The 14,640-nt window shown below is 43.6% G+C and overlaps 1 protein-coding gene across 17 annotated transcripts in view; it reads right to left on the reverse strand.

The window, feature by feature from the left end:
* SLIT2 (slit guidance ligand 2) overlaps window positions 1-10,691 on the reverse strand; it is a 266,644-nt gene extending 255,953 nt beyond the window's left edge. For all 17 annotated transcript variants that reach the window (XR_008746100.1, XM_055797553.1, XM_055797550.1 and 14 more), the window contains exons 1-3: window positions 9,935-10,691; window positions 8,009-8,080; window positions 6,724-6,795 (exon numbers count right to left, since the gene is read on the reverse strand). Coding sequence is in view for 16 of the 17 variants with exons in the window: in XM_055797553.1 (XP_055653528.1) it covers window positions 6,724-6,795; window positions 8,009-8,080; window positions 9,935-10,110 (320 nt within the window). In the remaining variant the exon portion in view is untranslated. The remainder of the gene's footprint in view (window positions 1-6,723; window positions 6,796-8,008; window positions 8,081-9,934) is intronic.
* Window positions 10,692-14,640: the final 3,949 nt, after the last annotated feature.

A 14,640-nucleotide genomic window follows, 5' to 3' on the forward strand; every position in this document is an offset into this window, starting at 1 on the left:
TCAGTACAACTTCCACAATACATAATACAAGGTCTTGCCACTAAAAAAAGCTCCTTTCATCAAGACTACCTATAGTCAAGCACAACAAGATGTTTATTTGCTGCTTTTTTAGCTATGATAGTGAAACAAATGATTCCTAGAACTCTTGACTCCACTGCTAATGTTGCATTTTTCACCAGGGGTTCTAAACTTCTGCATTAGCCTTTAAACTTCACATCTAAGTCTCTGTAAATTGGGGGTGGGAACAACAGATTTTGTTTCAGTTAAAGCTGCAAAACTACATCATAAAAATAGGCAACATTTAGCATTTCTTCCAGATTTTTCCATTTTTCCCCTGCTCTTGAACTTTGATCGCATAGCTCTTCAGAAGTGAAACCTAGGGCTTTTAACACCTTTTCTGCAATTGAAAGGGCTACATTCTGTCAGAGATTCAAAACCCAGAAGGAAGTTCAGACAAACTAATTATTCTGGAATTAATTTATTGACACAGCTCACATTTAAAGAATCATCAAAAATCCTGCTATTCCTCTTTTTAAAGAGTTACTTTTTTCCTACTTGGAATTTACATTTTATGGATAGAGCTAGTCAAATAATTGAAATAAAACTGCAATCTCATGCCACACCAATACATAACAAAAAGTTAGCACATAGGTTTACTTAAATTTCTGGAAAGCATGTTTAATCCCATCAGCGATACAGTAAGTCTGCACCCTAAGAAAGAACATACACATAGTACTGTGTGGCCCTTTCCTAGACTAGACAAAAAGAGCAATACTATTTCATGTAGTCTATTTTGAAACAACTGCTAATTCCCTCTGAAAAATGCCCAGGCCTGGTGAGCAATATTGTCCCAGACAAGCTGTATTTGTTTTCAGAGATGGAACATTTTATTTCTTAGTCCATGCTGCTATGCATATCTTTCTAAGATGAGATGCTCTGTAAAACACCATATATTCCTAGATCATGGTAACTCATAAGTGAGGTTTGGTTTTATAATTTCAGAACTCGCTAATATAGCGTAATAGTTTACCACATGTATCAGACTAAGTTAGAGCCCAGACAGATAAAGCTAACCATGTATTATGTACAAAACAACTAAACCACACTTCATTCTACTAAATCCCATTTAATATCTTTGACAAAGATCGACTCCTATATAGAGGTTATAATTAAGCCCTTGCTGCAGAAGCTGCAGTTTCACATGTAGATTTATATCCAGAAAGGAAAGCCGTATAGTACTTGTTTACTAAGTTGAAAAAACTTTTCCTTGAAACTATGGAGTTGAAACATACTTTTCCTTCTGTGCTGCGACACATGTAAATTTCAAGTTGTTCACACACAGCATGCACAACATTTTAGTATCTTTCAGTACTACTCAGTCAAACACTTGTAAGTATGCTAAGTAAAAGCTCTATTCATCTTAAGTTTTAGGAACTTGTTTTAATGTACTTGTGGAGATGGAGCCCCAATAAATACCAAGTACAGGCAATCCTTCAGTTTGTTATTTTAGAAGTGCATTGTAAAAATGTAAAAAATGCATGAACTGTAATAAAACATTTAATTCTTGAAATATTTTCTTCTCCATCATTCAGTAATACATTGTAAGAAACATGAAAATACAACATAGATAGCTTTCAGTTTCAAGTACCAACTTGATGTTCAACCCTTACAGCATTCTTTTCTTGAACTCAAGATTTCAGCCTATGTACACCATGTAGCTCAGGGGGGCTGTTTTTTTGGGATGTATTGAGGGAGGACATTCAATATTTAGCTCAGATACTAACTTAGAAGTTGCAGTTGTTCTAGAGTCTGTGAAAGTAACATTTTACCTCCATGCTAGTTTCCAGCCAAAATAGGTTTCATAGGGTTTGGGTTTTGGTGGGTTTTGTTTTGGGGATTTTTTGTTATTTTTTTTTAAGTCTGCATAGATATCTCTTTGGAACTATTAAGATAATAAATAAACATTTTAGATATAAATTCCATTAATTCAAGTATCAGAAGTGTAGGGGTTTGGCCTGGAAACTTATTAGGCCACACAAGTAACTTTTTTCACAAGAGTAATCAGTGGGACTACTCATGCAAACCACGTTATTCACATGGTAAATGTCTGCAGAATCAGACTCCAAATTAGCATTTTAGGGGCATACTACTGCCTCAATGGATTATTCACAAATACAGGAAGAAAAATGTGGGTAGTTTTCGAATGATTGCTGTAAACTCTTCCTATCCTGACATCTTTTGGATGTTTAGTGTAGCCTTAGAATGAGGATACCTGGCATCTCAACCACTAGACATAGAATATTAGGAAAAATTACGATTAAAAACAATGTTTCTGGCAGCAAAAAAAAATATTTCCTAAATGAAAAGGTAACTGCTCTGCTACATAAACAAGTGAAGAGTATATTTAGCCTTCAAAACCTGACTCCATTGTATTTCTGGAATACAAAGAACTGTAAGGAAGTTTTAGGCTTAAGTAGCTTATAATAGAACTGTTTCAACAGTCTATAGCAGCTGTCTTCAACCAAATTTTATGCTTCCCTCCAGATGACAATAGCTCGCAAAACCAATGAGAGACAGAACAGTAGGCACAACACCACAGAAGAAGGTGGTCTCAGGGATAACAGCCGACTACTCTGTTTAAAAGTAATTTTTTAAATGTGTGTCTAGTAATAGTGTTAGTTTTCAGAAAGAGATTTTCAGTTATCTTCATCTTGTTTTCTTAAGACACTATTTCAAACTATTGTCAACATCACACCCAAGATACCAGCTTCATAAAGAAAGAAGAAGCAAATGTTTAATATCACATTCTCATTAGGAATCATTTTAAAAGGTTTTGTCTCCCATAGAAAACAGTGGCCTCTGGAAATTCTTAAATGTGGAAATTCCCCTTTTGACCCTTTCTCCCTTCCTGCCACGAAGTATACTGAAACCCACCACTGATACATGACTGATCTATGTAAGAGGTTCAGACAACAGGTCACATCCCAATCTTTCACGGTACCTACCATGTACTGAACGGGCATATACACTTCAGTGGCCCTACACATAGGAACATGGGCTCATCATACAGGTTACTAGTTAATATAGAAAGTCTTGCAGATGTTAAATACAGGACAGATAAGACCATAACTAATCCAAGAATTTTTGACAGTGCTTCAAGATGTACACAAGGGTACAAGTTGTTCCATTGACTGAAAAATGGGCTGTACATATTGAAGTTTAAGGAGGGTTGTTTCAGCAGACAGTATCTACACAACACAGCAGACCATGTGATTCAGCCATTGAAGAAACAGGCTGAAAAGAAAGCCATGTTCATGGCAGACTTACTAGCTCAGGCAGTATTGTACCAAATTGCTTTGGTCCAGAGCTAGTATCCCCTTAAGAGCTGAGCCTTCAAACGAGACTGCTGGAGACTAACTACACGAACACTGCAGCACATACCCACATTTAACTGGAAGTATCCAGCTAAAAGGCTTATAGCAAAATCACCTTCAGATTCACCAGGGACTCTCCAGCAACTAAAGTTTCCACAAACCTAAAACGTATCTTAAAGTTGCTAGTTTCCAACTTGTTTTCCCTCCAAGTTCTTATGTAGTAGGTGCTACTATACGATCATTTATTCCTAACTGAACACTTCTACTTTAAAATTACAGCAGGACTGCTGTAGCAACAGTCACTTGTTACAGGAGTATTTATTGTGGCTTTGGTTTCCACTGCACTTCTACAGTTACACTGGTGTGATACAAATTCCCATTATAGGGCATATTAGGTCTAAATAGCTCCATGTACATGCTACTACATGTATCTAGTGTACTAAGATTTGTTGTTGCTTTACTAAAGCATAGGAAAAACATTTCTGTCCAGAGGTACACATAGCTTCAATCAAATCTTATCTTAAGCAGCTCCCTTCTGAAGAAAAGGTTGAGAGTTTCTTCTCTCAGAGATCAATTTTGCAAGGTGCTTCAGGTCTTCACTTCCGTTAGAGGGAGCTGAGGATATTCAGCATTTTGCATGAACAGATGTACAAATAAGTATTCACAAGTAACTCACTGATCAACCAAACTGTTTCTTGGAAAACAGTAACTGGTCTAAAAAATTTTTGTAACTGAAATTCTAGTTCAAAACCAAAAATACCAAAAGCACTACTTATCCTAGAGAGAAGTTTTGGGTTGTTGTTCCTCCCCGCCTCCTCACACCCCCACCCCACCCCACCCCCCACCCCCCAAAAAAAAAGAAAAAGAAAACTACTGTGAAAGTATGTTCTTCACTTTCTTTAAAGAGAGTACTGAACTACAGGGAACCCTTTTTAAAATTCAGCCTGTAGCTGAATTTTAGCTGAACTAGTTGAACTAGCACAAGATATTTCAACATAAGATATATCACATGTAAACAATCTTACAAACCAAATAGACTTAATTTAAGTTACACTAAGGTTCATTTACACCTTCCATTGGCACACTAAAGAACTGCATCAGGTATTCTTTGAAAGTAGCTTGGCACATTACACTTACAGTAGAAATGTGACATCCTACACTTACACACTGAAAAAAAGCTTAAAAAGCTTTAAAGTGCTTGCTGTTTAATGTATAAAAGAAAATATTTGAAGGAAGTATTCACAAGTTTCCTGAGAAATCATTTTGAATTTCAGAATCCCAAGGAGATGAATTGGCTGTCAGATAACAATGCGCCTTCATCAGATGGACTTGGCAGTTGTAAACAAGAGGAATTTTCTCAGCTTTTCCTCACAAATATGAAATATTTGCTCTTAGCCAACAGCTGGGGCGGTTTAAAGACATCCTGCATATCTATTCAAATTACAAGTCACCCACACACCTAACACTACTGAATTCCAGCAAATTAAAGAAACCCTAACAAGTACCAGAGCAGAGGCAAAATAATTCTGAAGGCAAAACAGAATCTAACTTTATAGGTCTAAATAACTAAACTTTCAAATGTCATAGTTTGCCTGCTGAAGGGTGAACAAAAATAGCCCGCAAAAGTAGCCACAATTATCAGAGTTTCTCTTCATAACTAGTACCTTATGTACCTGGAAAACATCTATTGTTTTCCAAAGATTTTAGATTTATCAAAAGACAAATAAATAAATAAAAAAAAACCACAGAAAAGGCAATGGCAAAATGTGAACACACCAGACAAGTAATGTTTATTAATGTTTCATGTATGTGTACTTAATTTTGCAGTATGAAGTACACTGCTGTTTAATTTTTTAGCTATACCCTATAAATCAAATTTAGGAATGTGTATATATTATTCCAATATATCCCTCAGCAGGAGAAGCTGTACTAAATCCCTATACTTTGTACAAAGTTTAAAACACGTTGTAAAAAAACATTGCATTAAGGATTTTCACACAACTCTCAAAAAATCTAGCTATGCATTTCTGGGAGTAATCAATCTCATTAAAAATTACTCAAAAAAGGTTGCACTATACAGTAATATATTTTTTTTTTAGGTCAAAAAGTTACTTTGGTTTATTTGAAAAAAATGAGGTAACTATCTCAAGTACATGATATTTCAACTATTATGGAAATAATCATAATCACACTGGTGGTTACTAAGTCTCTTGAATAGCTTTGTATGACCAAATCAACCATAATGGTTTGTGGGGTTTTTTTCATTTTAAACACACAGCAGCTGTGGATACAGAGCTCCACTATAACAACACAAACAGAATGCTTAGGCCAATGCTGCTTTTCAATGGAATAAAGTAGAAATACTTTTAGGAAGCTAAAGAAGCAGCAAATGAAAAACTATACAAGACCTCAGATGCATGCTTAAAGAAAAGATGATCTAATGAAACTGCAGCAACTAAGATGCCTAATAATGAAGACACTGCTCAAAACCTCTGCATGAACACACATCAATACGGTGGCATTCTTAGACCTTCCTAGCTCCAAACTATATCCTTCCATGAGCATCTTGCATTTAAGAAGTCAGATGTCCCAAGTTGTACAATACATTTTCAAAAAAATGCGGCAAAATAAGAAGGCACATACTGAAAATTAAGCAACTATTACAAAGAGCTAAACCACTTTGGGAAATACAAATTTTCTATGCCCTACTGCAACCAAGCAGGTGTTTGCACTTCACCAGACAAGATCCCCTCACCCCCACTCCACCCTCTCTCCCCACAGTACTCAATCCTTTTTTTAAAGTCAAAATCCAATTATTTTTTGAAAGGTAACAGTTCATATTTTTTCTAAGCCTTTGTAAAAGCTTTAATCGTATAAAAACTGGAGCAGAATTCAATCATTGCTTTCATACTACGTAACAAGACAACACTGTACCTAGTAGTTACCTCCATTAAGATACTATATAAAACATCCAACATCTCCAAGATTAACTTTTAACACTATACCTCAGAGAACAGGCTTTTCTAGGCATATTCGTGTTTGAAAAAAGTCCTTGTATTTTCAAAGGAGAAATATTTGATAGCATTCAAGCTATTTCCTACATGATAACAGCAGTTTACACTTCAAATCTATACTGCTCAGGAAAGCTTCCCCCCGCCCCCCCCCCCACTCCCCATACATACTCCTTGAGAATTTCTTGTTTCTCTTGTGTCTCAATAAGGGCAGATGTCCCAAGTTTAAAAAAAAATAATAAAAAATCAGAGGCTCGAGTACCTTAACAGAAACTGATTTGAAAAAAAAAATAATTCATAGAATTAATAGAATGTAATTAAGAGTTAAAAATACTTACAGCCTCTCCAGTTCTTTTAAATCCTGGAATGCTCCTCTCTCGATAGTGCTAATCTTGTTCTCCATGAGCTGACTGCAATAGAGAAGTTTTTTATAGAAAAATTTTAATAGCTCTAAGATAACTTGTTGCATTCACAGTAGTCATCTAAAGGCAACCACACCCTCATCAAGACAGTACAACATTTATCCTAGAGTGACATACACTTTAATCTTCTGGACCCCCGTCATCAACACTTTACATGGGCTCATGTACTCAAAAAGGGGAAAAATAATCCTTGGTAAAAGAAAGAGGAATAGATACTACATTCGCTCATTTACTTTAAGAGTCTCAAGTTAGAAAGTTACACATATGCAAATGTGCTGTGCACACACACACACATCATTGCTCTTTAGCAAGTTATAATACTCTAGCTGAACAGTATGAAGGTGCTACTAAGCTCACATGAGAACAACAAAACAAATATTTAACTGTGGCATTGGGAAAAAACATCAGTGAAAGATTGCACAGAGATTATAACTGTAACAGTAATTTTGTAAAAAACCTAAGAATTACTATAACACAATATTCTGTTTCAGACAGAAACAGAAAATAATTTTATACAACTACTTGCTCAAATTAAATAGCCTTAACAAATACGCTAAGTAAATACTGCAGTATTTTAAACCTGGTATTAGATTCCCCACACACAAAAAAGCCACCAAAACCCCACAGAATTTTAAAAGCTTCATAATACTAGAAACAAAAGTATTTACAAAAATATACCCAAACCAAATCATTCCTTTCTCAAATTCACTGCTGAAGTGTTTCCTTTATGCCCAGAAACTGTAGAAAAAGAATAACCATCACCTGAGACTTGCTTCTAAATTCACTAAAGGTGTAACTTTTTCTTAATGAATTCTCTTATACTTCAGGCTGAGAGTACCCATTTTCAGTGTGAACTATAAATTTCCTAACCTTATATTGAAGTCATTCCAACAGTTACTCAACAAATTTTAGCAACTTTTAGTTGTAAGATACATGCAAAATTAAATTCTCAAGTTCTCATAACCTTAAGGAAAGATTAAAAAAAATTAAACAAATTATATTTAACACAATTGCCAACTTATTTATATCAGCATATAACACATGGGGGAAGGACGGTAAGTTCAGATGCAGTAGCACAATAGTTAAAAAGTGATAACCCATCCAGCTGATAAACCAAAAGATAACTAGTTCAATGCTTTTTATAACAAGCTGTAGCATCAGTCCTAAAAGCTATCAGTGATAGAAAGAGAAAAAAACTTACAGAACTCGAAGGTGCCTTAGACCAGCAAAGTCAGTCTTGGTGATTCTTGTGATGTTATTTCCATTAAGATCCCTAAGAAGAATAATTTATAAGCAGCAAAATTAAAACATTCAAAAGTTACTTTTAAATTGCTCTGTTTTCATGGGCACAGCACTTTCAGAAATTAGGAGATGTAAATGAACCCAACAAACAACTCCTACAACTAACACTGAGTTCCTGAACTCCAAGAGACTGAACGAAGGTTTATCTTGAAAGTAGTAGTTTCAAACTTTGTAATAAGAGACCCTTACAAAGTCAGTTCTGCCTGCCATTATAAAGCTCACATTTATCTTTAATATAGAACAGTCAAAACCTGTCTGAACATGGTTATAACTGCATCTAGAAAACCAGTAAAGCTACTATATCTATATATATGCGCTGCGTTATTTGTTCGACTGTTAGAAAAACAAAGTGACTGCAATTGAGACAACTTTCACCATTTTTAAGCAACTTTCAACTTCCATAGTATTGCCACAAAGGCAGAATAGGTCTTAACTTCCTATAGCAAACATGAGCTTTCCGAGAAGTGTAAGACTGTTGGAGTGTAAGTGATGGGAAGAACGGTTTTATGAAAACTAAACCCTTCACTTGCTGCCCAGGAAGCTTCACTGACTGCAGAACGCAAAGCACATTCACAAGTGACGGAAAACTGTATTTAGGCCCTGGCATTTCTATTCATGCTTCAGCACTACTTTCTCTTCTTAAGTTATATGGTCCTTTTTCATCACATTTTGGGGTCAAGACAAACTTCTCTCAATTCCAATCACTACAAATAAAACCAGACTTTACCATTCCTGAGGTAAGCCATTAGGAAGCGGTATTACACAGAAACTATACAGAAACTATCCTAACAATTACAGCTCGTTCGCAACCTACTTCGGGGGGGGGGGGGGGGGGGGGGGGGGATAAGTTGTTGGTTTTTTTTTTTTTCTGCGAGTGTTTATACCACATGTGGCCAAAACACCACTGTATGGAAACCGCACAAGCCTCAAGAAACACATCCCTGATACTCTTCCTGAGTGGCATTCATCACTCGAGACGTGTGTTCACACACCAATATTTAAATGACTTAGAGTAAGAAATAAAGTGTTCACCTCTGCCACTCCCGAGACCCCACCGAAGGGCAGCCCGACACGATAAATCACCGACCACATGCTTGCTCTCTCTTAAGGCTAGAAAATGCCCGAGCCGGAGGGCGCAGAACGGTCCCAAAAAGCGGATGGCAGGGGGGAGGGGGGCAAAGATCACAGTTCAGGCACAATTTAGCGCCGTGCGAGCGGGGAAGAGGCTGAAGCACCCCCGCGCCCTCGCCCACAGGCGGATGCGTGCCCGCGCCGCGGCAGAGCCCCGCCGGGCTCCGGCTCCACGCCCGGGCGCAGCGCAGCGCGCCCCGCCGCCCCCCGCTCCCGCCCCGGGGCCTGCCTGCGCCCGCGGAGCGCCGCGGCCCGCCGCCTCCCCAGCGCCTCGGGAAAGAGCTGCGGTAGCGAAGTTTGCCGGGAAATGGGCGCCGGCGGGGGATGGCGGGGAGGGGAGGAGGGGGGGAAGGCCGCTCCGCTGTCGCCTCGGGGCGCCCCCCGGGCCGCGGCGGTGCCCGCCCCGCCGCCCCCGCTTCCCCGAGGCGGCGGGAACCGCGCTCCTCACCGCGCCTTCCCGGGATGAAAGGCAGCGGCTTGGAAACGGCGTTCACCTCTGCCGTGTCTCCGCGCATCGCCGCGAAACGGGAACCGCCGGCAGCAGGGGAAGGGAACGGACCCCCGCCCCCCAAAGGGCGTCGGGACCCCAAACCGGGCCGGCTCCGGGGGCCGCCTGTGCCCCGCCCGCCGGCGGGAGCCCTGACAGGAGACGGGGGCCGGGGGTGCTCGCCGCCGCCCCGGTCGGGTTACTTACAGTCTCTCGGTGTTGCGGGGGATGTTCCTCGGGACGCCGCGCAGCGCCAGCCCGTGACAGTCCACGGTGCTCCCCGAGCAGGAGCACTGCGCCGGGCACGGCTGCGGCACCACCGCGCCCGCCATGGCCAGCAGCAGCCCCAGGAACAGGGTGAGCTTTCCCCAGCCGCACATCATCACCGCCCGCTGCCGCCCGGCCGGGCCCGCCGGCCTCGGCCCCGGGGAGGCGCGGGGCGCGCCGCCCTCCTCCTCGCCGCGGGGAGCGCTCGGGCAACTTTCAGGGTGCGGAGAAAGAGAAGTCCTGTCTATCCAAAGCCAAGCCAAGCAAACAACCCCGGCAAAGTGAGGTGGGTGGCACCGCTCCGCGACTGAAGACAACTTCGGCTGGGAAGGGGGCTGGGCCCAGGCCCTCCCTCGCTAGCCCGTCGGGTGGCGGGGAGAGGCAGCACTCGGGTCTCGTCTTCACACGCGCCCGGCGAAGGAGAAGCAAACCCACGGGCTCCGGCTGCGGCGGAGTTGGTCTAGCTACTGATCTTCCTCCTCGCCCCTTCCGAAGCCGTGACTGCCCTCGGCGCCCTCGGTCAGGGGCCGCGAAGCCCCGTCCGCCCACGGAGCGCCACAGCCGCTCCCACGCGCGTCCCCCGCCGCGGGCCGCTCACAGCCCCACGGGGGGCGGCGGCGGGGCTGACACCGCGCACACACCGCCCTGCCGGAGGCGCCTCAGCAAATCATACCCCTCTCGCAGGCATTCATCAAACTGTCTCACGGAAGGAGGAGGGAGGGGAAGAAAAAAAAAAAAAAAAAAAAGTCAAACACACAAGATGATGTTGGGCTTGGCTTTCCACCCCCCGCGCCCCCTCCTGCTGTAAGCTCCCAAGCCAAGTTTAGCAGGAAAGGGCTGGTCTTAGAGCACGATAATAATAAGCAGCCGAGAAGTGATTCGTTGCCCTGCTGCAAGGGAGTTCATCCACGACCTCCTTCTCCTCGGTGACAGATCACAGCTATAGATCCTCCTGTGATCCCGGGAGCACGGCGAGACGGACCAGATAACGAGCGGTGTGCGGCGAGGGAGGGGCGGGGGGTGTGTGTGTGGTATTCTGCTCCCCGTGGTCTCCCGGATACCGTGGCTTTGCTGCGGCAAAGGCACCTGATGGGAAAGGTAGGAACTGTTCAGTCCTTCCAGGTGAGGCCAGTTCAGCAGCTCCTGGGGTTGCTGCAGGAAAGGGAGCAACTTTCCTCCTCTCCTGGCACCCGCCGAGGCACAGCGACTCGGCAAGGGTTTGCGCCCCTTCCCCCGGTCCGGCCGGTGCACCTGAGCTCTCGGTGCTGGTGCCAACAGCCCCGGCCCTCGGTTCGCTGGCGGCGGCGCTCCCCCGGCGCAGAGGGCGCGGGAGGGAGGACGGAGGGGGACGGGGCGGGGGACGGGCAGGGGGGAACGGAGGCCACGCGCCGTCTCCTTCCCTCGCACCCCGAGTCTCTCCGCTTGAACAATAGGATGGCACCGCCGCACGCAGGCCGGGCTCCGCTCCCCTCCCCGCCGCAAGGTGCCTGCCGCCGCCCGCGGACAGTGCTTCCCGAGAGCTGCCGCCGGCACCTCGCCCGGAGCCCCCCACGCGGCCGCACGGCGCCCGCCGCCGCTCGCCTGGCCCGGCGCGGCGCCCCCTCGCCCCGCTCCCACGGAGCCGGGAGCGCCCCACGCGCCGCCCTATATAGGGCCACGGGGCCGCGCCTCCCCGGCCCCGCCCGCAGCGCCCCGCGCCGCGCTCACTGGCTGCGGCGCCGCCCGGCCCGGCCCCGGCCCGGCCACCGCGGGGGCGGGGGGGCTGCGCGGCCACGCCGACAATGAATGAAAGTTGGGGGAGCGCGGAGGCGGCGGCGGCGCCGCGGGAGGCAGCTCTCCCCGCCACCCCCCCCTGCCGGGGGGCGCGGCGGAGCTCCCCTCTCCACCCCCGGCCGCACGGAGCGCGGAGTTGCGGCGCGGACTTTCTCCCGCAGCCGTGGCCTGCGGGTGTCCGGCGCCCCGCGAGGGAGCGCAGGGAGCGGGGCCGGGGGCCGCCGCCGCGCTGCTGCGGGTCCTGCCGGCGCGGGGGGGGCGCGAAGGGTCGCCCGCTGCGCTTGTAAATATCATCTGTGCAGCGGTCGCTACGGCGGGAGAACGGGGGGTCTCTCGGCGTTCGTTTTAGTGTGAAACACACCAGAATCGCTCATAAATTATTTTCCCACATACAATAAAATGGGCAAGTGTTATTCCCTGCGTTAAAATATGTCGAGTAGCGGCATTAACGCTGCTGTGCTCGTTCAGGAAACACCTTCCATCTAAAAACATTGCATTCTAAATACACACAATGTTCCTGATAAATTTTCCTGAAGTGCTGTTTACTGTCAGTGCATCCTCAGCATCCTTAGGAAAAAACCTAAGTGCATCGGGCTCTTTCCAAAGCCTTAGCTGGTTTTAGTTTTCCTTTGCCTGCAAATCCAGTTCCCTGCGGTTTATAACAGCTCTTGAGACCCCAGCGATAGGTGAAAGTGATTTGTCTTTCATAGATGGCAACCCCCAGTAGGGATGACTAAGCCTTCAGCAAGGTGTAGTTTGGAAATGCTCAAGGGAGTCCATAGTTTCTTCCATATGGCTGGGTCCAGCTGAGTCTCTTCATCCCTGGGGTCCCTGCTGCACAATCCCCGCAAGAGGTTTACTGCCTCTTTTTGCCCGTTACCAAGAGGACAGATTCTGTTCTCAGAAATGCTATTCTAGATCCGAGTTAATCTGCTAAAGTGGAAGCCAGCAAAGTTACTCCTGACTTCTCTTACTGTAGAATGTGAGCCAAAATAAAAACTGCTAAAAATACCTACAAAAGCCTTCCATTTTTTGATCCTTTTGTTTAGACAACACCCAGCAAATATGATTATTGCACTATTTTCAAATGCTGATAATGGCATCTCAGGTCTTACAGAGATGCAGAGATACTCTGGGTTTTTAGATTGATGCAGGAAGGAGAATACAGTGACTGTAAGGGGAATACATCAACTTACATGTATAAATGCTTTTCACTCTTTCCTCCCATTTGATTGTTTCAGGTCTTTACAAAGGATTTAGAAAGGATTTTGCAAGTTTCTAACAAGCAACAGAAAAGGAAAAAAAAAATAATCTAACATATTGCTTTCATGCCTCTACTAAAATCCTTTATCTTATAATTCCAGACAGACAAAAAGCAGAAAATACAAATTTTAACCATTCAGTATTTTTCTTTATTTGTTTCAAGTATGAGCAATGTGCCCAGTGCTGCAGAAGACATAAAGAGAAGAAATAGTAAATCTTTTTAATACAGTAATTCTCAGAAAATCTGCATCAATTCTTAATGTGTTAAGCATTGCTAAACTACTCTATGCAGAGCTGATTCAAAATCTAAACTGGCCTTAATTTAATATACTTTGTTTTCAAAGAGAAGTATACTAAGTACAAGCAAGATCAATTTTTACTCCTGTTTGGGGGGTTCATTGATTTTTAAGATGCCCACCTTTGAAGCATACCTTTCATTCATTCAGATTGATTTTCCTGAGTGTCTTGCCTGCCAGCACATTGAAACTTTCTCTTTGTGATCTAAACTCTTCAATGGGAGTGCTCCCGACTTCTGAAATTGTCTAAGGACAAGGCCTTCTGTCAGACATGGTACGGTATCATTGCTGCAGCATGAACCTTGCCCCACAGAGTGCCTGGTGGCTGCCTCAGTTGCCTGCAGAATTAATTTAAGCCGCTTCCAAAGTTATGAAGGAAAATACTCCCATAGAGGAAGAAGCTGGGGAAAAATTCTAACAAGAAGATACGTTAAAAGAAAAGCAAATGGAAGCACTCATCAGTGGAAGAGCAAAAACTTTGTTACAGCCGTTTCAGAAAATACTGACAGCAGCTAAAGCAGCTTTCTGTTCTCCAGATTTCATTGTACAACATTCCACCTCTGGAGGGTAATCTAAAAGGATACTCAAAAAGCTAAAGATCAGAACTGTTAGCATAAGGAGATCAAAGTTGATAATAATAGGTAACACCTTCAGAACAGGATCTGGAACATGGAAATAGAAAAAGCAGCTACTCACAGCTGAGGTTGGTAACAGTGATGACAGCTGAGCACAAAGCTATGTGCTGTGTAGATACATCTGTGAGAGCTCAGTGAACATCAGCAGCTCTATGACGACAAGCATCACTATAGCTTTATAAGGACAGTACGCCTGAAAGATACTGAACCAAATGACTCATCAATTTGTAAATAACTGAAGGTCAGTAAGGTGACAGAAAAATGGCCAATAGAAGTATATCAAGAAAAAACAGTACAATCTAGTCTCCTTCTTCGACAAGGTAACTAGCTTCTGGGTAAGGGGAATGTATGATAGATGATGATAATAGCAGGTCATTTGCCACCATGCACATTAACATTCTTTTAAGCAATCTTCTTAAATGTAGTGAAAATCTAATTGCTGAAACATGGACATTTAACTGAGTAAAACACTCCAAAACCTATATTCAGAGTATGGTTGATGGTCAGTCTGGACATGTATAGAAAGTAGACTCTTTTAAAAACCTGTTAAGACTATTATAACACTGAATTATTCCATTACCGATTGAATATTAAATATAACTATTAATAGATTATACCAAAATGGAAAGGGATATAAGGAGTTTTCAGGGCAGAATGGAAATTCAAAATTATTTTGATA

The sequence above is a fragment of the Falco peregrinus genome, chromosome 2 (assembly GCF_023634155.1).
Source record: "Falco peregrinus isolate bFalPer1 chromosome 2, bFalPer1.pri, whole genome shotgun sequence".
Lineage (NCBI taxonomy): Eukaryota > Metazoa > Chordata > Aves > Falconiformes > Falconidae > Falco > Falco peregrinus.